General features: G+C 40.6%; 1 protein-coding gene across 4 annotated transcripts in view; it reads left to right on the top strand.

Annotated features, from left to right (window-relative positions):
• The window catches only part of ADARB2 (adenosine deaminase RNA specific B2 (inactive)), a 471923-nt gene that overhangs the window by 100351 nt on the left and 344765 nt on the right, over nucleotides 1-26807 (top strand). For all 4 annotated transcript variants that reach the window (XM_069958929.1, XM_069958928.1, XM_069958930.1 and 1 more), the window contains exon 2: nucleotides 241-282. In XM_069958929.1, coding sequence (XP_069815030.1) covers nucleotides 241-282 — 42 coding nt within the window. The remainder of the gene's footprint in view (nucleotides 1-240; nucleotides 283-26807) is intronic.

Raw genomic sequence — 26807 nt, 5'->3', positions numbered from 1 at the left:
TCGTAGTAACAATCATAGCTAACGACTATCGTTCTGTGTAATATGGTGAACGATTTCAGGTTAATGATAAACGGTCATTTATTGAGATCATTAATTGTTTATGGTAAAAAATTGCTTCGTCTTATAGGACTCATACACCATTGCTATTGTTGGTATTCAAGTAACATATTCTGTATATAAATAATATATTGTATATTGTAAATCAGTCAACTAAGGAATGCCTCTGTTTTCTTCCAACAGGCCACAACCCTTTGGAATTAAGAACATCGAGACTGCTGGGAGGTAGGGTATTTATGGTTTATCTCATTTTATGGGTAAAAGGGGTTATTCGGCTGCACTCACCTGCTTTCACCTGTTTGATGGTGTCTGGTCGCCCAATACTTCTTAGTCGTGTTACAGTAGTGCCAAGCAGTAAAACATTTGAGTACAACATTTTTTTTTCAACTTTTTCCATAAATATAAACATTGGACAAGCCCTTGAAATGAAAACTAGTTCTTTGTGGTCAAGTGCTAAAAATTGTATTGCTGATACTGGTATAGAGTGAACAAGATGCATTAAAGGAGTTAGCCACTTTATATGAGAATTGTTCAGTATTAGTAAATGTATGGACTGCACTTACAGCTTCCTGTGTGCCTCCTCCAGGCTATGCTGTCCTGCCCTGTGGTGATTCTGTCCATAAGATGCCCAGTATAGAGGATCATGTGACCATGCCTCACCCCAGTGTCCTCCATAGGCATATACAGGCTCAGTGGTGGACACTGGGGGTGGGACATCGTCACACACTCCTCTATACTCAGCAATCTTACAAACGGAATCATCATAGAGCAGGACATCTGGAGGAGGGGCATCAGATTTTAGCTCCATGAGGCACACAGGGCGCTACAGTGAGTAAAGTTACTAATACTGTACTCTCAACAGTTTCACTTTAAAATGGCCAACCCCTTTACACTTTTGCAACCATTTTTATGGTCCAAAATTCAGAATGCATTGAAAAGTCAAGCGACTACGCATTATCTTAAAAGTTTGCTAGTCATGTGTGTCTACAGCTCCTGTGTAAATGTTTCCATGGTAACAGACTACGATTGAACAATGACTTTATTTTGCTGGTTATTTGATGTAGTAGCCCACTTACTTAATGTTATGTGTGGTGAATAAATCTGCACAGAATCTTTTTTCTTTTTTTTTGCCTGCTACTTCTTGACCGCTGAATTCACATTGGAAAAAACAGTCCTGTTGTGAAATGTTATAGGACAATGATGTCAAACTTGCAGACCTCCATCTATTACAAAACTACAATTTCTATCATGCCTGGGTAGCCAAAGTTTTTGATGGAAATCGTAGTTTTGTACCTGTGTTGTAGTGGCTTTCGGGATAAGATGTTTGCATTAGAGATGAGCGAACCTCTAGCATGCTCGAGTCGATCCGAACCCGAACTTTCGGCATTTGATTAGTGGTGGCTGCTGAACTTGGATAAAGTCCTAAGGCTATGTGGAAAACATGGATATAGTCATTGGCTGTATCCATGTTTTCCAGACAACCTTAGAGCTTTATCCAAGTTCAGCAGCCCCAGCTAATCAAATACCGAACGTTCGGGTTCGGATCGACCCGAACCCGGTTCGCTCATCTCTAGTTTGCATGGATTTCCACCACCTAGTCAATAGAATGCAGTCTGACCCCTTTTATCTAGATTCCTTATCCAAGAATCCATGTGATCTGTACCTATTATACATGTGCCTATGGTCTTAGATAATGCTTATGTGACTCACATACTTTTGGATGACCGGGGGATTGGATTAGAGTAGTTTTACTAGTAGTATACTATGACTTGATCAGTGGAGTCCAATCTCTAGGACTCCAACCTATCCATAAAATGACATCATCTTCACTGTCTCTCCGATTCACAGTGGTGTTCCTAGCTACAGTACTAACTGTGCAGAGAACTGAAGAGAATCCTCATTCCAGTGTATAGTGCTGGTTGCCAGTTTATGTACAGGGGTATAGCTAGGATTCATGGGGACTCATGATGAGAAACCGTATAGGGTCCCATGAATCCTGTACGGCCCCTCCAAACTCACATGAACTGGTACAGTCCCACGAATCTTGAGTGATGTCACTTCACTGGCACATCGGAAGTTGGGAGAATGGAATGCCACGGAACTGTGCCAGGCCATGTGAGTATGTGCATCTGGGGAGGGGGCCACAAGAGACCCCCTTCCGGAGGGTGCTTTGAGCCATAGCAGACCACGTAGGCAGACCACAATTACCCGGGAGCCCCATAGCAGTTGTGTTGTCTGTCTCCATGGTAGCTACGCCACTGTTTATGGACGACCTCTGAGACCCCTACCAATCCAGAGCATAAAAGAGAAAACAGCTTTGGTTTATTTTACCCACCACGGTTGTCACCCAACTATGCAGGGACAAGTAAACCAGTATTATATCCACCTGTTTTTCAGTTGGAATGGGAATCTCATATGTCCCTAATAAAGAGATATAACATCCTAGCAATATGGGAAAACTACTCTAACCCCATAATTGGGACTATAGTTACTGCAACCTTGACATATAAAGGTATTGAATTCTTTGGAAGTAGGAGACCTATGTTAGTCTTGTACTTCGGCATTGTGCAAAAAGCCCCCAAGAATTTTTGTATATCGTTTATATAATACTATATATCTGGTAACAAGACGAATTTGGATTCAACATGGTTAGACTTTATTATTACTGCCTTTTGTGGACAAATTTTGGTCAATGAGTCATATGATGACATATGTTTTGGTTGGATGCACAAAAATTATTGGAGAAGTCTGTCCAGATGCAATTCCAATAATATTGTATAAAGTAAAATAAGAAAATATATTTCTATAAATCTCAGTGTTTCGAATGTAAAAAATAGCTTTTCCCGTTTCTTTTCCCCTAGAATATGTGCTCTCATTCTTTTTTTAGCTTGCCTCTTGTAAGTGGTTAGGAATTACAGAAAACACTTCTTCTTATTCATGAATTTGCATTTTTATGGCCTGATATAAGATTAGAAGCAGAATGTTAGTGTTACTTCCGCACACGTCGCTCTCCATGGAATTCTGGTTAGACTTCACTATGGCTTATGTTCAAGCCTTGAAAACACTTTCTTTCCTGCTCTTCGGAAACTGCCTGAAATGTGAAATTTCGAGCGCAGCACTTATTATTAATGAGGTAATAAGCTAAAGCAGCCCTCGGGCATTACTCACCTTTGTATACTTTTCTATCATTATAATTGAACTCATTGGCTTTTTGTTCATCTGTTTGGACAGCTAGATTGATGACTATGCCGGTACAGAATGTCATTTCTTCACATTAAATGTTGTGTATGAAAAATAACAGCAACGTAATAGGCAGGGGACAACACTCTGCCTGCGTAATAACTTGCTTGTGGGGAAATAAGATCTTTTAAAAAAAGCTCAACTAAAAAAAAAAAAAACTATAAAGGGGTTTTACTACGTGGGCATAAATAGGATATCAAACCCTTGTCCGTCAGCTTACCGACTCTTGCTCTCCAAATGGTGCATGGAAAAAACCCAGAATAAGGTCAACATAAAAGAAAACAAAGTCCAGCACCTTGGATAGAATAAAAAATTTACTTGTTCGCAACGCAAGTATCGATGAAACGTGCCAACCATTGCTTCTGTCTGTTCGTCTGTATTACCCCGTGTGTAATAAAGAAAGTCGTAAAGTTTTTACTCCATCCAGGGTGCCAAACTTAGGGTTTTTTTTTTTATCATAAATAGGATATGGAAAATTATAACGTGTCTCCAATTTTAAGCTATTGAATTGATCTCTGTTGCTTATGAATTAAGTAATTACAACTTTTTTGGTTTAAATAACCTTTTGTTATATGCTTGGTGTGTGTGCCATAGATTCACGATATATGGCTGCTATAGAGCTCCAAAAAAAAAGGATACATTGATGGTTGGCGCTATATCCTATTATGTGGTCATAATCTGCACTGGGCCTCTCTATAGAAGATCAAGGGGTGGGAAGTAGGACAATGAGCTATAAACGGGGAAATCAAATACCAACCCTGTTCTCTGTATTCTGTAATAAGGGGCCCAGTTTGACCTTTGCAATGGATTGGGACCCCTTCTTTTCTATGTGCATCATGGTATCAGACTGAAAAAAATAAGGGAAGACTTGAGATTTTTAACCCTAGGCGACCTAGTGACCTAACGATCGGGGCGTCTTAATGTAAGTGACAGGAGAAGCTCCTGTGAGTTACCGATCGGGACAATGCGGGGGTCCCAATCGCTGTGCCGGACTGCCGGAGGTCTCTTACCTTCCTCTGTGCGGTCCGATCGGCGCTCTGCTCATTCAGTCTGCCACATGCCGATTACTCTAATCATGACATAGCAATGATCAGTTTATGCAATCTAATGATTGCATGTAACAGTCCCCCAAGGGGATTTAAAAAGTGTTAAAGAAAAAAAAAATAGTAAAAATGTTTTAAGAAATGCCCCAAAGTCCCTTTTCCAATAAAAATTAAAATCACCCTCCTATCCCATAACATAAATAAAACATATAAAAATAATTAAATAAATAAAGATGTTGTATACCTTGGCATGCATAATTGTCCAATCTATTAAAATATAACATCTTGATTCCGTATGGCGAACAGCGTAGACAAAAGGAGGGCAAAAGCGGATTACTGATTATTTGTTGCATTATATATATAAAAAAAAGTTATAAAAAGTGATCAAAACGTCAGATCTACACAAATATGGTGTAAATAAAAATCATGGCGCAACAATTAACACCCCACACAGCCCCATAGGTGTTATAGGAGTCACAATAGGACCAATTTATTAATAAATAACTGCAAAAAAAAAATATTTCATAAAAAATAATAAAACATTATATAATCTGGTAAAACCAGCATATGGTTGTGTTCAGACGATAATCGTCCCGTAGAATAGAGCTCTAATACTCTCAGCAACTATTCCTGCGCTGTAGATACCTATTGTTATTACAGTGGAAAGTGATCGGATTACGTATACCAATTTTTTAAATATTTTGCAGCCCTTTACATGTCATCTTTAGTGCTCAATAACTCCTTTAATGCTCTGCTATATCTGTATAATGGAGGCAATGAAATCATGGTGGAGCGCCCACTTTTTCCACCCTACCTGTGAAGCCCACATTGAACCTCTCCTGTTGCGTTCCCTGTCAGTTTCTGTATACCAGGTGCCTATTACTCTCCTAGTTCTTCTCCGCTACAACCCAGCTCTAACATCCGCCACTCCTCCGGGCCTGAACAAATTCCCATTGAAGAAAGATTCCATTTCTACAACTATAATCATCAACTGTCCGCTCTGTGCTGATCCTCTACTGTACAAGACAAACCTAACCTGACAGCTTTACGAGCAGCAGCACATTTATGTGTCTATGCCCGTGATATCCTGTGGCACCATAAGCGTGTGGCGATTTTTTTTCCTTCTCTGCCCAGGGCATTAGTCGGATGTTATTTTGATAGATGCAGGTGGTTAAAAATAGTGGCGCTTTTTTTTTTTTTTCTTCTTTTTCTGTGTATGGTACAAGCAAGTGAATAATTTTGTGTTGTAAGCAGAATGCCAAGGGACAGTGGGAAGCGTATGGTAATAGTAGCTGTGGTACAATGACAGAGTACCGCTTCCAGCGCAGTAAATCAAGTGTTGAGCTGCTTGCCATTGCTTCTAATGTGACTTCAGCCAGGCAAACAAAGCAGGTGTATTCATTCTACATGGTGTCTCTGAAAATAGATTTATATGGAATACGTGGAAGTGATCGCTCTTGTATCAGATATGGAAATGATACATCGGAATAATTTGCGTATATAGACGTAGTCTATATGTCATCAGAAGCTGGGCTGATTATTGTCATGTAGCGAGGTGTGAGTATGCTCCATTATAAGGCTATGTTCCCCCAACGTATATTTTGGATTAATCACGGCCGTTGTTGCAATTTGCAATAACGGCTGTAAATAATACAAAAGATACGTTGCATAGAAGTCAGAGGGAATCCCAACTGGAGTGTATACAAATAGTATACACTCCAGTCAGGATCCCTAGCGGTCAGTTTTGTGCGGCCCCTATTCATTGAATAGCGGCCACACAGACCTTTGAGTACACACAATGGAGAGTGCGGCTCCTGCCGCACTCTCCATTGTGTGCTTTATTGAATTGGGAAGTGGGCGCACAAGAATACCAGGATGAACTTTACTGACATCGGCCGTTCTGTGACACTGCTAGGTCACAGAATAGCCGGTGTCTTACGATGTGTGAACCCGGACTAATATTGTATATGGCTAAACAGATAAACCTAAAGACCTCATTGATTATATAGCATTGCCGGAAAAAAAGTTTCCATACATCCCTCATAGTGTGTGACTCACAACCCGGAACTCTTTAGCCAATGAGCATCATGCTCTATGCTGAAGATGGGCAAGAGCCCCATTCCTTTGGGAGGAGACTCATGGTTGGAAAATACAGATATAGGCAATCATATGGTAGTGACACACTGTGGCACTTGCTTGGTGCCTTGCAGATGTAATCTAAGGAACTGGCATAGGCCTTATTAAACATTTGTAAATTTTCAGGGCTGTATAGTATGTCTGCAATTGTCGTCCATAATGTGCAAAAAATGTCATCGGTATTGCATCTGTAATCTGTAGTTTTTAGGAATCGTCAAATTAAGGTGATACGTATTTTTTGGAGACATTGTGGATGTTTCTTTCGCAAAAATTACAGATGCTCCTATTGACTTCTATGGGAGAATTTGCGACGCAATTATGGTCCGTACTAAAGCATGTCCTTTTTTTTTTTTTTTTTTTTTTTTGCGGCCCCGATTGCGGATCCTTAAATCTTTGGACAATTTAAATAGCCCCAAAGAAATCAATGTGTCCTAAATCTGTTCATAATTGCGGAACTGCCAGTTAGAAAGCTCTTTTACTTTCTATCATCCCCACAGAGCGCACTGACAGGCAGAGAGCCATTTCAGCAGCCAAAGGCTCTACAGAAGGCACAGAACACAGGGTAAGAGAACCTTTTAGCACATTTTCCACGTGCTGCTAGAAGCATTAACAGGAAAATATTAGTGATTGGTTCTTTTTAAAGTGTCACTGTCTTTTTTTTTGTTTGTTTTTTTGGCAGAAATCAATAGTCCAGGCGATTTTAAGAAACTTTGTAATTGGGTTTATTTGGCAAATATGCCATTATCTGCATTCAAAAAGACTTTCCCCAGGTCCACCCTCCCCCTCCTCTCTCTCATCCACTGCTCATTATCAGGAAATCTTGACTCTTTGACATCAGTCGAGTCCTGTGTAACCTATGGAGAGGGGAGGGGGGAGGAGGGAGATTAGTCGCCAGCAGAGAACAATGGATTACACAGTGGGAGCTGTGTAAAAGCCGGTATTCAGAGGTCAGAGAGGTCAGTGCTGACTTCAGAGGAGATAGCCGGGTGATGTAGCTGTAAATTAACTCTTTGTTGTCCTGTTTTGGTGCCTCATCTCCCTTCACTTCTCCCCTCTCCATAGACAATCATGAAGATAGGGGGGAGAGCTTCAAACTGCTTTTTCATGATAAAAAAAAAAGCATTTTTTGGCTAATAAACCCAATTAAAAAGTTTCTTAAAATCGCCTGTACTTATGATTTCTGCAAAACAAAAAAAACTGCAACAGGTACACTTCAGGGTTTACAGATAAACTACATCTAAGTGAGAAGTGATTCTGAAAGAGGAGGCAGCTTGTACTATACACGGTAGTGACCTCATCAGTGCTCCGTGCCCCCGGATTACCAGTAAATATGCATTATTACCAGCGCAGGTCACTGTCCAAAGCGGTGGGTTAGCCACTGTTTTTCACTTCTCAATTTGCTGTCTCATAGGATACAAAAGTTAATTAAATTTTGAATGTCTGGCAGAAGAATCCGAGACATCATTAGTAAAATTGTGTGAATATAAAACTGCCTGATACTTGTGTCTGCAATTACGGCAAAAATAAGATGTATTCAGAGGTAAGTTAGGGGAAAACTGACTGTTATTATTTTAATAGCATCTGATAATACGCAAATTGTTGAATTTGTAATTTATTTTTGCTCGTTTAAAAATTTTGGCATGTAGAGTAGGTATATCTATACAAATCAGCCATAACATTAAAACCACTGTCAAGGGAGGTGAATGCCATTGATTATCAGTCATTTAACAGTGGTACCACTAAAGAAACGGGATATACACTGGGGTCTAAGTGAATCACTAATCGAATCACGCTCTGAACTGCTGATGCTGTTATGTAGCTGTTAGGTCAAGGAGACACATGATACCTTTCATAAATCGGTCTGTGCTTCCAGAAGAAAGGAAAAATGCTTTTATTCTCCAGTGCAAAGTGTCAATGAGGCGTCCCCAAGCTTCTGATATGCAAAGGTTATAATGCCTCCTTGCTCCCCCTCACAGCCTTGCTTTCTTGACAGCTTCACCTGGAAGCTGGCTCCCAAGCAGAGACTGGTATTTGAGGTTAAGTAAGGAGGCACAGAGGAAAGCCTCATTAATCACTACAAAGTCATCTGTATAGAACTGTTTGTGTCAGGTTATTATAGGGCTTAACGGCCAGAAAGATAGCTACAAGAGTTATGTGTTTTTGTTTTTTAACCCCTTAACGTCAAAGTCAGTTTTTGTTTTTGCGCTTTTGCTTTTTCCATTTTATGTTTAAAAGGCCATAGCACTTGCATTTTTTCACCTAGAGACCCACATGAGCCCTCACTTTTTGCGACACCAATTGTACTTTGCGATGAAAGGCTTTATTTTCCCATAAAATATGCTGCGAAGCTGTTAAATTGAAAAAAAAGAAAAAAAAAAGGGATGTTTTCATTTTAGGGAGTTTCATGTTTAGGCCGTTCACCCTATGGTAAAACTGACATGTTATCTATGTTCCTCACATCAGTACGATTACAACAACATGTAACTTGCATGACTTTTATATTATTTGATGGCTTTTAAAAAATTAAAACCTGTAAAAAAAAAACTAAATGTGTTTAAAATTGCTCTATTCCTTTCCTTATAGCGCTTTTATTTTTTGGTCTATGGGGCTGTGTGAGGCGTCATATTTTGTGCCATGATGTGTTCTTTCTAACAGTACCTTGTTTGCGTATATGCAACTTTTTGATCACTTTTTATTACATTTTTCTGGATTTGATGCGACCAAAAATGCGCAATTTTGCACTTTGGAATTTTTTTGTGCTTACGCCATTTACCGTGTGAGATCAGAAATGTGATAATTTAATAGTTCGGATGATCACGCAAGCGGCAATACCAAATATGTTTGTTTATTTGTTTATTTATATTTATAAAATGGGAAAAGGGTGGTGATTTGGACTTTTATTGGGGGAGGGGATGTTTTATTAATAAAAAAAAACATTTTAACTTTTTAACTTGAAATAGAAGTCCCTCTTGGGGACTTGTATATACACAGCAATGATTAGTGAGATCAATGATACATTGCTCTGGCCTGCTGCAGACCAGAGCAATGTATTGCTGAGCCGGGATCAGATCAGAACAGATCTCCCTCCCGCTATCGCATCGCAGGGGGGAGATCTGTCCCACTAGACACCAGGGACTACAGGTACAGAGCATTTAAATGCAGCTGTCAGGTTTGACAGCTGCATTTAAATGCTTAATTAGCCGACAAGGCAACGGGACCTGCGTTGGCTAATAGAGGTGCTCCCCGGCTGCAGATAGCAGGTACGTCATGGGATGTGAAGGGGTTAATCTGCCTGTTTTGAGTATTCCCCTCAAAATTTGCATAATCTGGTATTTGCACCCAATTTATTATTTTAAAAAACTTTTTTTTTGCAACTCTTTACTTAGATGCATTTCCTATGACAGCGCGACTTTTCCATAAATCACACACAATATGTTAGAACAAAATAAACACCAACCCATATTAGAATATGTGTATTGGGCACCCGTCATTCCATTGACTTCTATTCTAATTCGGTAATAACAGACATTATAATTTATTTTTTAAAGACGCCTTTTCTCTCTTTTTTTTTTTTTTACACAGTGTGGACATAGCCTCATATAGATTCATATTTTACAATAGTACTTTAGTTTTTACAGCTTTATAATACGGGCACTCATATACATGCAGATGTATTTCGGTCCTAAAGGATGAACTGTAACTTACTTAGTTTTAAAATGAAGAACACCAGAGAATGATAAGAGAAACAGCCGCAAAGTGTTGTGGATAGTGAAATGCTCATCAGTGGTTTGGCTGCTCCGGTCATTGGTCTTGGCTTTCTATAGACCAGATGCATTTAATGAGAGGCTTTGCTCTGCAATGTTTTATTGCCCATTTCATCTACAGTAGGTAAACCCACTGGACAAAAAGTAATACAGTGACGTTCCCAGTTCTGGCTTAATATTTTTGCACCACAGTCTTTATGTTATGTCTCTATTCTCAATCTACTGTGCATAATGCTCTCAGTAATCCAACCAGTCATACAACACATATAATAAATTACTGTGGAGGCGAATGTCACGTTGTCATTTACTCATGTTCACATTATAAATACTCAGATTACACAACAGAATATAGTTGGAGAAGAGAACATATGGATAAGAGTTGCTACTCCACTTTAAAGGGGTTATCCAGCGCTACGAAAACATGGCCACTTTCTTCCAGAGACAGCCCCACTCTTGTCTCCAGCTTGGGCGGGTTCTTGCTGCTCAGTTCCATTGAAGTGAATGAAGCTTAATTGCAAACCGCACCTGAACTGGAGACAAGAGTCGTGTTGTCTCTGAAAGAAAGTGGCGATGTTTTTGTAGCACTGGATAACCCCTTTAACGATGGTGGCCCAATGGGATGAAGTCAATTAAATTTTAAATAAATTTTACGTTTTTATCACAAACAATGTGAGAAGGACAAACAACTGTTTTTTTCCCACCCAATCTTACCCTACTCCTTCAAGACCCTGTCACATCAAAATGAGTAGAGGGGGGAAAGGGTGAGTTGTAGAGAGGGAGGGAGAGAAAGAGAGGGAGTGACAGTGCTGCTTCCAGTGATTGGTTTAGTGGGCAGTCACTAGAGATGAGCGAACTGGCCGAGGTTCCGGTTCGTATGAACCTGAACTCTCGGCTTCTGATTCCCGCTTTCTGCCCGCTCCGTGGAGAGGGTGGTTACAACCTTGAGGACTGCCTGGAAAACTGGGATACAGCCATAGCCATAGGCTGTATCCCAGTTTCCAGGCAGTCCTTAGGCTGTATCCACCCTCTCCACGGAGCGGACAGACAGCGGGAATCAGAAGCCGAGAGTTCAGGTTCATACGAACCTGAACCTCGGCCGGTTCGCTCATCTCCAGCAGTCACTCCCATCTTGGGAGTGACAGCCAACTTGGCCAATCACTGGCCACAGCGCTGTCCCATCTCAGTCAGTGATTGGCTGAGCAGGCTGGAGGCCACGTAGGGCTAGGTTCCTTTGGAACTTTGCAAAAAGTTTGGTTCCTTACAGAATGATTTTTTTTTCTTTTTGCAAAAATCGTAACCAAACTTGGTTTGAGAGGTTTGGTTTACTTATCTCCTAAGTCTTAGCTAAGTTATTTGCTGACTTATAACCATATAGATGCAATATACGGTTGCTTCCTAATACTCAATTCCTGTAAATCCATGACTTAGAACTAAGTCTTACAAGACCTAGAGGGGGCAAGCGTTTATCCTGATCATCGCATGTGAGCGAATCTATGCCTCCATGTAATGTCCATTTCCTGCAGCCTGCATAATGTCACCAATGTCACCAATGTTTCAGCTGTCTTCTGCTCTCCAGAAAACCCCTTTAACTAATGGTTTAAAAGGCTCCCATCAGAGGTTTGTATCTGTAGTGTATGGTTTTATAGAAAGTCTTACAGTATATACTTATACACTGCTCCTTCAATTCTCAGTGAAATTCTAAGGAGTGACAGGCAGAAACAACGAGTCACAGAGATTATCTGAGCACTACTTCACCTTTATTTTGGCAATTGGCAATTTTGACACCATGTCTCTCGAGCAAGAAAAACTTGAGTGTGCGACATTTGGGTGAAGGAGTTGTATGCAGCCCTATGGAGTCCTGTGGCTGTATCCATGTTTCCAGGCAACCTTAGGGCTGCATCCAACTTCTTCAGCCACCAGTAATCAAATGCCACATGGTTGGGTTTGGAAAAAACCCAAGTGTGCTCAAGGTTCGCTCATCTCTATCTCCTACCATTCGTAAATTTTGACATGCCACTATAACATATCAGAAATTACAATGATAGGTACTGTCACAATTATTATTTTTATGTTTCAATAAACTGCTTGTCAATTGAGCCAGTGATTTTGTAGATCCACAGAGTATTATTCATTAGATGCTTGAACATTTGTACAGGGGTTCCAAACAGGGACGTAACTAGAAAGGGCTGGGCCCCATATTAAACTTTTATTGGGCCCTCTCCTCTCCCCCATCCTATTGTAGGTAATCCCCTGTAGGTTAGCCCTCCGCCTAGAAAACAGCATATGTTAGGCATTTTCCCTTGGTATCCCCCTAGTAGATAGTGCCCCCCATAGTAGACATCTCCCCTAGTGTCTCCGTGTTACATAGTAAGCCCCAAAGTAGACATCTCCCCTATTATCCTACCCTTCAGTACATAGTGTCTCCCATGGTAGGTATCTCTTGGTAGGATAATGACAGCTCAGGAGCAGGCAGACAGCGGGAATCAGAAGCCGAGAGTTCAGGTTCATACGAACCCGAATACACTGTTCTCAGTGTATTGCAAGGATGGGCCCCCTGATGTGGTGGGCCCTATAGCGGCTGCTTTGGTGAACGTTACACTCCTGGTTCCAAAGTGGCACTGCGAAGAGTACAACTTGAGCAGAACCATACTCTAAGACTAGGTTGTCTAAGACCTGTTACATAACCCAAATTTAGGGAGTCATGAATAAGGCGGTTCGAGAGGGCTCAATGGGAAGAGCATCCGAGATGACTGATCATTCATATCTGCATGAAAGGCCCATTTTTGGTCTTCCGCATGTTTCTCCTCGAAAGCGCTGCAAACACTTAGGGGGCTTAAATGCTATTATACAACGAAACCATAATGTTGGTAAAAGCTTGTTTTGTTCTTGTAAAGCTTGATAATTTATTTCTTCATTTACATGTTTTATGTCATTTAGAGTTTCATTTATTCTTCTTAACAATAACAGCATTTTATCTCAGTTGTGTTATACACTTTAAATGCCAGCTTAACCTCCGGTTATTAATTTAAAGTAGCAATCGCTCTCTAAAGTATTACTTTAAAATTAATTTGCATAGCAAAGTGTTTCTTTCAAATTAAAGTTACAATATGGACGTGATTGTACGACTCTTCTCAGAATTGTACAAATCCTCTGCTCTAATCTAATTAGGGTGAAACATGGATCCCCCTCAGGTGAACCCTCAGCTATACTGCAGAATACTATGCAATAAATATGAGCGCCTGGAATATAATAATCTGTTCTCACAGAGTAAAATAGGCTTCTTCCAGGCAATTAATTTGAACATTCGGGATTCACAGCTACCTATGTATCTAACACTTGTTCTCTGCATTGGCCTCAATTCTTTATTCTGAATCTTACAAATATTTACATTGTTACCTGGATATATGATTTAAAGATTTCAATATTTGTATTAAGGTACAGAGTAGAGATGAGCGCAACCTGAGCATGCTCGGGTCTGTTCCAACCCAAGCGTGCAGCATTTAATTAGCAGTGGCAGAAAAAGTTGAATTCCGTCCTAGAGAGTCCTGGAAAAACACCTGAAATTTGAATAAATCAAAAAGTATATATTGTATAAATTTACCCACCAAAAAAATAAAAAAAAAACTAGTGATGGGGGTAGCTTTACAGCACTAAGGGAGAAATAAGGCTTTACATTGTCCTCAATGAAAAGAATGGGGGTCCTCTTGGGTGATGGTCTTTATACTTAGGGAAGATGGTTGTAACTTAAAGTGTACCTGTCGTTTTTGCAGAAATCAATAGTACATTGTACTATTGGAGAGGGGAGGGGTGGAGGAAGATAAGGCACCAAAACAGGACAACACAGAGCTAATTTACAGCTTCCTCACCAGGCTATCTCCTCTTAAGTCAGCACTGACCTCTCTTACCTCTGAATAGAGGCTTTCACATAGCTCCTGCTGTGTAATCCTTTGTTCTCTGCTCTCTGCTGGCAACTAATCTCCCTCTTCCCTCCTCCCCCTTCCCTCTCCATAGAACAGAGAGGGGCATGTCTGATGCAACCAGACATGATTTCCTGATATTTTGCAGTGAATGAGAGAGAGGAGGGGGGCGGGACCTGAGGAAAGTCTTTTTGAATGCAGATAATGGTATATTTGCCTCATAAACCCAATTACAACATTTCTTAAAATCGCCTGTAGGGTATAAACACACACACCGTATACGCAGCGTATTTACTGCTGCGATACGCAGCAAATACGCAACAAATACGCAGCAGATTAGATCTAAATAACTGAACACAGCATCAAATCTGTACCAACAAATCTGCTGCGTATTTGCTGCTTATTTGTTGCGTATCTGCTGCATATACGGTGTGTGTGTTTGTACCCGTATTATTGATTTCTGAAAAAAAAAAAAATGACAATGACATTTTAATAAAAAAAAAAAAGTTCTACAAATTGGACAATTACTTTTTTGGTAGAGGAGGGGGGTCAAGGAAATGACTTCTAACTTCTACTCACGCAACCCCTTAAGGGCAAATGGATACATGTGTTATTGAGTTTGCGTTACTATTTTTGGCTAGTAATAAGTTTTTTGCGCAAAGTGTAAAAATTTCCGTAAGATTTTACATAAGGTATTTGCGTTACTTTTGAGCAGTTTGGTTCGACTGTGTCAAATTTAATTTTTTTTATTTTTACACTCGTAGAGGATTTGGTTTAATATTAGCTACTTTTTAGGCTATGTTCACACAACGTCCAAAAAAGGAAAAAGGCGCCTGCTTTTTATTTTAAAAAAACATGCCAGTTGTTGCGTCATTTTAAATATCTTCAATAAATTGCATTGAAGTCTATGAAATAATGGACATCTTTATAACACAATGTATTAAATGACGGACGTCTTTGTGTGAAAAAGATGTTCGCTATTCCATAGATTTCAATGCAATTTATGGCTATGTTCACAGCGTTTAACAGCGTCCGAATGGGCGTTGAAATAACGATGTGTGCATACAGACCACTTCCTCTGACACATTAAACACTGTTTTTTCTGTGGGTCAAGTCTGTGGTCACATGACTCATGTAATGAACTGAATTGATGCAGCTGTGCTGGAATGAAACAAATGGCATAGTGTGTATACAAATGTAGGTTTAGTGAGGGTGAGAGCACATTATACAGGCAAAAAACAGCCTGAAGTGTTTTTTTCATTCCTAGACTGGAACATTTGATGTAAATTCTGTCAAATCAAACCAATGGGCACCCAGGTGAGCCACATGGACCCCACTGTAAGTCAGTAGGATCCATTGGGTACTTAGTAACCATTGCATGATAAATTCAGTCAGTTTTTGAATGAAGCCTTGGTGGAAACAAGACGGACCACACTTCAGCATGTAACATATTTAGCACCACACTGTAGTTTCCATTTATAGCAAGAATCATTTCATAGATGTGAATAGAGCCTACGGGCCCTATTACACAGAGTGATAATTGGCCAAATCTGCCCAATTCGGCCGATGATCGCTCATTGTAATAAAGACAAGGATCAGCCGATGAGACAATCATCTGCTGAGGACCAAACTTAAAATCATCAGCTGCCGGCCGCATATCGCTACATGTAATAGAGATGCGTTGCTGACAGCTGAAGATTCCACAAACAGTATATATTACCCATGCATGCTCTAGGGCTCCTCCTGCAGTCTGCTTCTTCCCCGTTCCCGCATGCTGCAGCTTCAGTACGGCCCCTCTGAGCTGACCGGGCAATCACTGGCTGCGGCGGTCCAGGCCAGTGATTGGCTGTGCGGCCTGTCAGCTCAGGCGGGCCTCTCTGAAACTGCAGCACGCAGGACCAAGGAGGAAGCCTAGAGGAGCCCTAGAGCATGCATGGGTAATGTATACTGTTTGGGCAAGGGCTGCAAGGACATCAGTAACAATGTCCATGCAGCCCTTGCTAAATGATTATCAGGCCATGCAATAGGCCCAGTGAGCGAGCGCTAATCTAGCAGATCGACACTCGTTTACAGTATGCATCGGGCCCCGTTTGGCCTGTGTAATAGTACCCTAAGACAGTCATAGATTGACAGGTTGTAGTCTTAAGAAGTTAGTTTCGAAGTTCATTCGAAGTCCTAATAACCTACATCATGACGTCTTCTCATTGTCTATTTGCATTTTTCAATTTCTTTAAAATGATTCTTGATTTCCGATGATCGCTGATGAAATGTGATTTAGGAGCAGACATTCTGTAGTATTTGGCGCAGTGCCCTGCGGTGACTAAATGGGATCTTACTTATTCTTGTATGTGACAAATGTTTATGTCTTCTAAAGCAGTCGTTCTAAGAACTGTGATTTCTCTAACTTTACTTATGTGCCATATTAGCAGCTTATATTCTCCCACTTATATTACTCATGATTTCATCATGAATTACCATTTCTAATAAAAAAAACAGCAACAACACACGACGACATGGCTAACAGATGGAAGCATGGCTCACTAGTTGCACATAACAGACCTAGTTATAGCTCAAATAAGTCGTGTTGTAAATGCGTGAGCAATTGTTTATAAAAAATGATGCCATCTATTACATAGGATTAAACTAAAGATAGGATCTTAATAAAACAGTAAGGCAGCAACTTATCTGGCCTGGAAGCCAAAGGATCAGGCATTGCAGGTCCAACATGTCTGACCCTTCACTTCTCTGACAACATCTGTCGTGGAAGATTCGGGAGACCTCCATACACATTAGATAGTCAATATAGCCAAGCAACTGATATCTAGAGATGAGCGAACCTCAGCACGCTCGGGTACATCCAAACCCAAACTTGCAGCATTTGATTACCGGTGGCTGAAGAAGTTGGATGCACCCCTACGAAGTCCGGGAAAACATGGATACAGCTAGAGCCTGTTGCCTTTGTACTCTGTGCCGCTCAGTGTCGCTCCTCGCCGGGTGCCTGGAAAAGCTGGATCCAGTCCTGTTTCCCGACACCCAGAGCGGAGCTGCTCGGAGTTCAAAGGCAGCAGGCTGGTAAGCAGCTGCCACGCTAGTGAAGCGCTTAGTTTATACTGTAAATTTGCTCATCCCTAGATACAGCCTATGGCCTATGGCTGTATCCATGTTTTCCAGGCAGCCTTAGGGTTGCATCCAACTTTTTCAGCCACCGGAAATCAAATCTAGAGAGTTCAGGTTTGACCAACCAACTTGTGGTTCACTCATCTCTGCTGGGGTAATATACAAAGTCAGGCTATGTTCACACAACGTATATTTTCGTAAAACCACGGCCGTGATTATTACAAAAATACACATTACTTTGCCCTCTATGCAATCACGGCCTGAGCGTATACACATTGGGGGAGATTTATCAAAGGGTGTAAAATTTAGACTGGTGCAAACTGGCCACAGCAATCAATCACAGCTCAGCTTCCAGCTCTGTTGAAAGGAAAGAGGAGCTGTGATTGGTTGCTGTGGCCAGTTTGCCCCTGTCTACACCCTTTAACACCCTTTAATAAATCACCCCCATAGTATACGCTCCGGCCGGGATCCCTAGCGGCGCCGCAAACAACTGACATGTCAGTTTTCTGTGGCCGCTATTGATTGAATAACAGCCGCAGAAAACCCTGTCAGTTCACACTATGGAGCATGTGGCTCCGGCCGCTCGCTCCATAGTGTGCAGTGGAGAGTTTTGATGCGGGCGTGCACAGATGCACCCACATCAGAACTCTGTGGCCCTAAAGATCATCCGTCGGTACTGCAGTCTGCAGGTCCTGTACTGATCTTTTCGGCCGGGTCACGGTCTCATACTGTGTATGAACATGGCCTCATTGTGTAACCGCAGCCTAAATATTTTGGAACAGGTAATATTATATAGAAGGAGTATTTATTTATACACAGAACAGGGCCAATAGTTAAGTGCATTCCAGGGGGAAAACTTTTTTTCTACCTAGACATCACCTTTAAGTGCGGGTAATGGTCGTGCTATAATCAGGAGGAAGCAGATTGTAACTCTTGCTGTAGTTGAGTTCTTATTATTTGACCAAATTTTCCCTTTAACAATTATAATTATAGCAAATATTTACGTATAACATAGAAATCCAATTTGTCATCCGAGCTTAATGAAGCCATAGAGCTCGGCAGTTATCTGTTGTGCTCCCTCCTATAACCTAACACGGATGCTTGTTTCTATAAGTGTTACTAAACATCCGAGCTCCCAGCGTCGCAATGCATTTAGTGCCGGCAAAGCTAAACAATGTCGTTTTTTGTTGCTTTATTTATTCTCGCTGCTAAGCGTCGCGTGGGGTATTGTCAATCTCGCCGCTTTCTTTGAGGCGGAAAAAAAACCCCTTAAAATATCAATTGAAAATATTTTGAATACAACCCTTCGAGTCACACAACAATAATTAACAGTGGAGCCATAGCCTAACAGCAAGCCGCAGATAATAGCGCAGGCCAGCAATGACTGAATGCAATTAATCAGGAGTTCTACCCACTGAGTTAAGGATTTCTACATAGAAGTCACATGGAGGTAGGGAGGTTAAAAAAAATTGTAAAAAAAAAAATTCTATTTTTAAAAAAGAACAATAAATACGTATTTAAACACATTCTCTGTGTAATCTCCGCCATTGCATGAAGTGGATATTCAGTTTAGTAGTCTTCATTTGGTACAGTATGGCTGAAAATAAAGTTTTATTAGGGAATTTGGCACGCCGGGGTAACGTCCAGCCTTTTGAACGAGTGCCTGTGAGCTGCCTGCCAGTCCTCCTGTAATGAAAGATGAACAGAACGGGTTTCACACACATATCAATTCGTCCTCAGATTCACAGCCAGCAATGATGTGAAGCATGACTTCAGCTGGAGAAAGACGGAGATTTGTTTTATATAGCTTCTTTTTTATTATTTATTTACATGTGGCTCGGACTAAAGGCTCAGGCACATGATGTATTGGACTCTTTTCACACCACCTTTTCGAGCAGCCAGCAAGGGACCAGTTTTAATATTTGCTGGGGAAAAAAGTATCCATTTTTTTAGACTGAATCACCCCCTTATTGAGTTTGCAATTATATTTTTTTATTTTCATCCGATTACCTATAGGAAACCAAGCAAATCTGCAAAATAGAAGGAGACATCTGCAGACAGATCATCCACCACTATTTGTCAACCTACAAATTTACACAGAAATTTATGATGGGTGATGTCATCAGTAGAGGTGAACGCAACTCAACCACGCTCAAGTCCGATCGCTTAGCATTTTTTTTACCAGTGGCTGAAGAAGTTGGATGCAGCCCTAGGGAGTCCGGAAAAACATGGATACAGCCTATGGTTTAAGGCTGTATCCATGTTCTCCAGGCAGCCTTAGATCTGCATCTAACTTCTTCAGCCACCAATATTCAAATGCGGAACGATTGGACTCTAGCGTGGTAGAGTTGTGCCTGTCTCTAGTCATCAATTTACTTACTGTGAAGAATAACCCAGAGGTCTAATCAATCATATCCAGCTATTTAAAAAAAAGGGGGGGGGGGGTGTCAGAGAATACCAAAGCGGAGACATTTTGGCCAAGCAGTATACATGTTTTTTACATGGGAGTCTATGTATGTTGGACATTACAAAGTAGCATTTGTTATAGCTATATGGCATAGGTATATGCTAGGGGGTCCCATGACTTATACCCTAACCAAGCACCCCAAACACATAGGGGAGGGGGGTGTTACGTCTTATATTAGGCCCCACCCCCTTTTCCCCAGCTGGATTCACTAAGAGGCTCACGTCTTGTAATGAATCCGGCCTGACACCAGAATCTGCGCCCGGCGTAGATTTTGATCATGATTTACACCTGTAAGCAGACGTAAATTGTGATAACTGAGGCACATGGCCTCCTCCCCACCTTATGACGCCCCCGTGGGGCGCCCGGGGCGTAAGGGAGGCGTATGCCAGGGAGAAGGGGCGAATCTTCACCTTATCCCTGGCGTACGCTTCGTAAATCCCCCCTTAGTGTTAGAAGAACCATATAGAACCCATGCTTAAACGCATATGCCATAAGGGTCTTTCTGCTCTTGTAGTTGTATGCATCCAGCAGAAACAAAAAAATTTTTGTCCATATAATTCGATTTTATTTAAAAAAAAAATGTTATACATTTTGGTCCAGTGGATGCAGTATATTGGAGATTCTCATCTAGAGTCTTTGAACACCATGTAGCTGTATATAGATTACCTACAATTCTTTATTAAGGAGCCATCAGCATACTTGTCCACAGTCCTGATTTTACAATATCGTATAGTGGGATACAAAGGGGTGTTGTTTATGTAAACCACTCCTAAAAGTAGGGTTTCCCTGGCATCCTTGCTTTAAAAAAGTTTCTAGCTATCGTCAGGGTTTTCCTCCATCTCCATTAAGGCTGTGATGTGCATGGCTCCAGAAAGAGAAACTCCATCATATGTCCAACTCTACCGATTTTGTTTAGAAACGGTATAAATAACACTAAATAATTTAGTATAATGTTTTTAGCTATGGAAGAAATGAAACACTAACTCACATGGCCGTGGGGAATTTCATTCTCTGTGATCGCTGTACAGATCTATCAGCAAACATCCGATGTTATACAGTAACCTGTAGTTTGTGGTTCATTGAAAGACCATAGGTAGCTGAACATAGAATTCTGTGTAAGGATCTGCACAGCAAATGCTAGACATTCGTAATACTCGTGTTCGGCAAACCAATTTTTTTTTTTTTTTGTAAAACAAATTTTAGTAAACCTTGGTTAGGATAAAATAACACTATACAAAGAGTAAAGTATGGTGCAAAAGTAAAGCCTTAAAGGGAACCTGTCACCCCCCGTGCCGGGGTGACAGGCTCCCGACCCCCCGTTAGAGCCCCTTATACTCACCTAATCCCGCCGGGTCCCGCTTCTGGATCCGGTCGGGTGATGAAGATCTCAGCCGCTGCAGCCCGGCGCGCGCGCTGAGAGATGAGTCCAACGCTCATAGAGAATGACGGAGCGCTGGACTCTCCTGTCATTCTCTATGGGTGTTGGACTCATCTCTCAGCGCGCGCGCAGGGCTGCAGCGGCTGAGATCTCCGTCACCCGACCACCTCCAGAAGCGGGACCCGGCGGGATTAGGTAAGTATAGGGGGCTCTAACGGGGGGTCGGGAGCCTGTCACCCCGGCACGGGGGGTGACAGGTTCCCTTTAAGCTTTATAGACTAAGGCCGGGGTCAAGGAATGGACAGTGTCAGTGAAGACTGCAGTAACGGCCGGATGATCTTCATTTGTGCTGAATTCAGATGTGGGCGCACCCGTGTGTGCCCTCATCCCTATTCACCATAGCAGACAATGGAGGGTGCGGTTGGAGCCGCGCTCTCTATTGTGTGACCTGTCAGGCTTGTGCGTTCTGCTATTCATTGAATAGCGGCCACACAAGCCTGACAAGTCATACAATTGAGAGCGTGGCTCCAACCGCACCCTCCATGTCAGTTTTTCGTGCGTCCGCTGGGGATCCGGGCCGGAGTGTTAGTTTATGGGAAAAGTTTCAGGATATTCATGTAAATGTCTGACTGTTCTGGACTAAGTAGTCAAGTGGGCAGTGACAAGTGACAACTCACACTGTGCACACTTATACATTGATAGCTGTCAATCACTGATTAGGACCTCCCACTCGACTACTTAGAGGTTAATATGAATAAATGTCTACTTACCTAAAAATGTTTCCATAAAAATGAGTAGGACCGCCCACTTGACTACTTGGCACAGAGCGAGTAGAAATTTACATGAATAAATGACAAGATATCCTGGAACCTTTCCCCAAAAACTTCTATATATCAGTCTGCTTAGCTCCTCCTGCTCTATAATATGATGTCTGTAGATTAGGAGCATTTTCTACTTAACTTCAAATCTACATGTCCAAAGAGTTACAATTGTATGCCTTCATTAGCCCTTAGGGGATACAGCAATTGGTATTTTAGCATTTTCGATTGTTTACTCCATTTTTTATTTATTTATTTATTATTATTATTTTTTTTTCATTTTTCCAGCAAAGTCATATGACGGCTTTTTTTTTTTTTGTGAAACTAAATTTACTTTGTAATGTCAACTTTTATGTCTATTTTACCATATAATGCATAACGAGACGGAAAAGAGGTGGATTTTACTTTTATTATGGGGGGTGTTTTTTTTTTTTTTTTTTTTTTAGCAAAATTTATTTCTTTTTTTTTTTTACATACATTGTAAATTCCATAGGAGACTATTGTAAGGAATTCATTGATTCCTTATACTGATCCTAGCTTTCTTATAAGAATCAGTAATATCAGCGATAGAGGCTGCAGCACTGGCTCTCATTGCAAAGCCCACACGCACACAGTTGAGGCTAGTGTCCTTCACAGGATCGGGCACTGGAAAGCTACTGGACACCGGCAATCGCTACTGGATGAACAGGCGATACATCTAAAACCCCTTAGACCATTTTCAGATTTGCAAACAGGACCTCAGGGGTAAATTCATTAGTTATACTGGCGAGACATACAGTAACTTTTCAGTGCGACTAAGGGTCAACCTCCGGTCTCCTGTTTCTCCCAGCTTTCTCTGTCATCATGAACCAATGGGAACTACCTGCTCAGCCAGTCAGTGACTGCAAAGGTTTCCCACCTCCGTCACTAACTGGCTGAGTGAGTATTTCTGAGCCGATTCATGATGCCATAGGACCGGGAGATACAGTAGACCAATGAGGGACCGTGAATGGTGGCAATGCGTTGCAGGGACACTGGGACAGGTAAGTATTTCTTGATTGTTCCCACCACTCCCTGCCCTCCAAGATTTTTTTTCATTTGCCCAGACTTCTCCTTTACTAAAAAAAAAGCTCTGTCTAGACTGATACACTCCATGTGTAAATAAATAACCAATATTAATAGTAGTAAAAAAAAAAAGGCAATAAATCTAATAAAATATCTCATATTTTATTTCCATTTAGCGGGTAAAACACACTTCACATCCTTTCCCAGTCACATTTACCTCGATAAGCAGTGACCACAACAGTTTCAATTAAAGTCTCATCACATACATAGCCATGATGGACATTTAGTCATATGGATATAATTTTCAGTTAGGAAAAGTAATTTTATTTCCAGCTGAATAAGCACCTCAGTAATAACAGTCGGGGAGCGGCGGCACTTTGCTTTCCTCCCATGCTGTTCGGTATGTAAAAGGTCATATTTCTAATAGTTTCAGAATCTGTAATAATCAATTTGATAAGCTCTGTAAAATAAACTACTTGAATCTATAAGGGGTTTACTTGCTCCATGGTTTCACAGTACGTCTGTGAGGTCATTTTGCTGCCGCGCAGATTTCTAAAATCCTTTCTAAGTTATCAGTTGATTGAAGCTGCAGTTTTTTTGACATCAATGTGGAATGATTTTTTTTTTATCTTGGCCTTTAAAAAAAAAAAAAAACTTTTTTTTTTTTTTACAGTTAATACTATTAAAGCAGTGGCGGGTGTTGTGCTGCGACCATAAATTTAGCTTTTTACATATATTTGACAAATATCTTTTTGGCCCTGCGAGTTTTCATTTATTTATGGCTTTCTAGGTATATTAGCCAAAAATAATTAAATAAATATAATGAATAATAATAAAAAGATCACTTAAAGGTTTTTTTTTGTAACTGTACTTGCCTCTCTCTGCTATAAATACATAATGGAAGCTATACTCACCCACCCTGCTCTTACATCTCTGCAGTCAAATAACTTTTTGGCACTACGGTTTTCATTTATTTATGAATTCCTAGTCATAGCTGTACAGATATCAAATTTATAATGGCACATATGGCGTACAGATCAGGCCCAAAAATAGTAAAATACATACTGTATTTTCCGGCGTATAAGACGACTAAGAGTATAAGACGACCCCCAAATTTTCCAGTTAAAATAGAGAGTTTGGAGTATACTTGCTGTATAAGACTACCCCTCTTCAAACACCCACCAAATTAATAAAAAAAAAACATCAGACAGCAGCGAGATCTAAGAGGGAGAGAAGGAGGTAGAGTAATACCGGTCGGATACAAGGGCGGGCCAGATGGGTGAAAGAGGTGTGTTTTACTGGGCACGGTACCACTCTACAGGATTTCTTTTTTCCATACCCTGGGAGCCTGCAGCTTACCCTGCCCTTCATATTCTCCAGTCCGTTCCAAAGTTTTTCAGCACCCACCCTATAAGACGACACCCGGCATTTAAGACGACCCCTGACTTGTGAAAAGATTTTCCTGGGTTAAAAAGTAGTCTTATACGCAGGAAAATACTGTAAATAAATATAATAAATAATAATATAAATTTATATAAATTTATATAATTTTTTTTTTTTTTTTTGGGGGGGGGGGGGGTAAATGCTCCTGCCGCTCTGTGCTATAAATACATAATAGAAGCTATACTCACCTACCTGCTCCCACACCTTGGCAGTCAAATCTTCCAGTCTGCTGTGGACGGTCCTGTTCTCTCTCCTGCTGGCGTTACCGCCTGATTAGCTGTTCAGCCCAGTGAATATTGGAAGGGAAAGAATAGGACCATAAAGGACACCAGAGCATTTGACAGAGGCAATGGCAGGGGAGCAGGAGGAGGTAAGTATAGCTTCTTTTATGTTTCAAAAATCCCTTTGAATATGAAAAAGAATATGTCTGCATCCTATATTTATAATAATAATAATAATAGAGAGACAACAAGTAAGAACACTATATATATATATATATATATATATATATATATATATATATATATATATATAGTATATCTTAGGATGTATTCTTCTGCATTGTTCGTACTCTTTGTTCTAACCTGGCAGCTTTTTATCATTCGCTTCTTTTTGAGCCGTATCTCTTCACAGACTGACGCAGCTATATCCTATATTCAAACTTTAAAATTTCGCCACTGATAGGTTAGTAATGTTACTTGAATTATGGAAGAGCTCACACGGCTTCTTCTCAGGTTATATACTTTAGAATAGGAAACAAACCGAAGAAATGAAAGATGATGAGCAGAATATGTCATTCACAGACACTTCAACCGGAGGAAGCGAAGAGTTAACACCAGAAAAAGACAATACCCACTGTGACCAGCAGGTCCCTGTGCAATCATCAGTGGAACTAGCTATTATAGCCAATTTGATAGCTTGAAAATGAACTCATTAGTGGTCTTTTATCAGTGGAAAAAAAGTCTATTAAATCCGGATGTGTGAAGAAGCAGGATTCAGGCTCATTTCCATCCCACTTGTGACCTGAACAAATCACAGAAATGCTTTTCAAGGAACCCAGGTCAGGCTTGACTGAAAAGAGACAGATTCTCCACGTGAAACCTAAACTGAGGATTTGTTGTTTTTTGGGTGTTTTTTTCTTTTTTAGATACTGCCAGATCTCTTCTACATAGGTGTAGCTTTTTGCTTTTTTTGCTTTTTTGAATATATTTATGGTCATGTCATGTCTATACCTGTGGGACTGTGTTTTAAGAGATACCAGTGTTAGGCTTCTGTATATTCCCACAATGTCTTTTTTACGTGATCATGATCATTAATAATGTCCGCCATTATCAAAAGACGGATGTTTTTATTTAAAAAAAAAAAAAAAAAGATGTTGCGGGAACATAGCCTTATACTGGGTCCCAGGAATTCTAAGAGAATGGAACAGGACTCAAAAATCACAAAAAAATAAAAATAAAACAGACAGATGAGATTTGCAAAGCGAAATGTATCCCTGGCCATGTGCAATAAAAGACTTAAAAAAAGAGGCGTGTTTACGCCACCTGTATTATTGTGCCTGTCTTAAAGGGGTTGTCCAGCTAAAAATCTTTTTCTTTCAAATCAACTGATATGATAAAGTTATACAGATTTAGATTTTACTTCTATTAAAAAATCTCATATCTTCCCGTATTTATTAGCTGTTGTATGTCATGCAGGAAGTGTTGTTTTATTGTCAGTCTGACACACTGCTCTCTGCTGACATCTCTGGCCAAGACAGGAACTCTGTCTCGGTTTTCTATGAATCCCCATAGAAAACCTCTCCTGCTCTGGACAGCTCCTGTCTCGGCCAGAGATGTCAGCAGAGAGCAGTGTATCAGTCAACAACATTTCCTGCAAGACATACAACAGCTAATAAGTATGGGAAGACTTAATATTTTTAAATAGAAGAAAATTACACATCTATATAACTTTCTGACACCAGTTGATATGAAAAAAAGATTATCGCTGGGCAACCCCTTTAAAGTGATTCTCTGGAATAAGGTAAACATGACTGCTTTCTTGCAAAAACAGCACTCAGTTTGGTTAGGGTTTTCCAGCCCAGTATTGTAATACCACACACATCATTAGGACAGGGGTGGTGCTGTTTTTGGAAGAAAGCAGTTAGTTTTTTTCTGATCTTGTATAGGCCTGTGCAGTCCTAGGAACTCAGACTGACTATGCCCCAGAGGTTATAATTTTTTTATATACACACCTGTCACAAATATGCAGCATGCGTACTCTCCTGCCGATTCACTGTGGATCTCATCCCTATCCATACACAGAGAAATTGGTGAAGTCAGGCACAAATCCACAACATATGAGAATAGTGCGGATAAATTTTGCTGCGTTTCTGACCTATATG

The sequence above is a fragment of the Dendropsophus ebraccatus genome, chromosome 2, assembly GCF_027789765.1.
Source record: "Dendropsophus ebraccatus isolate aDenEbr1 chromosome 2, aDenEbr1.pat, whole genome shotgun sequence".
Lineage (NCBI taxonomy): Eukaryota > Metazoa > Chordata > Amphibia > Anura > Hylidae > Dendropsophus > Dendropsophus ebraccatus.
The sequence above is the reverse complement of the archived record's forward strand: the minus strand, read 5'-3'. Positions and strand labels throughout refer to the sequence as shown.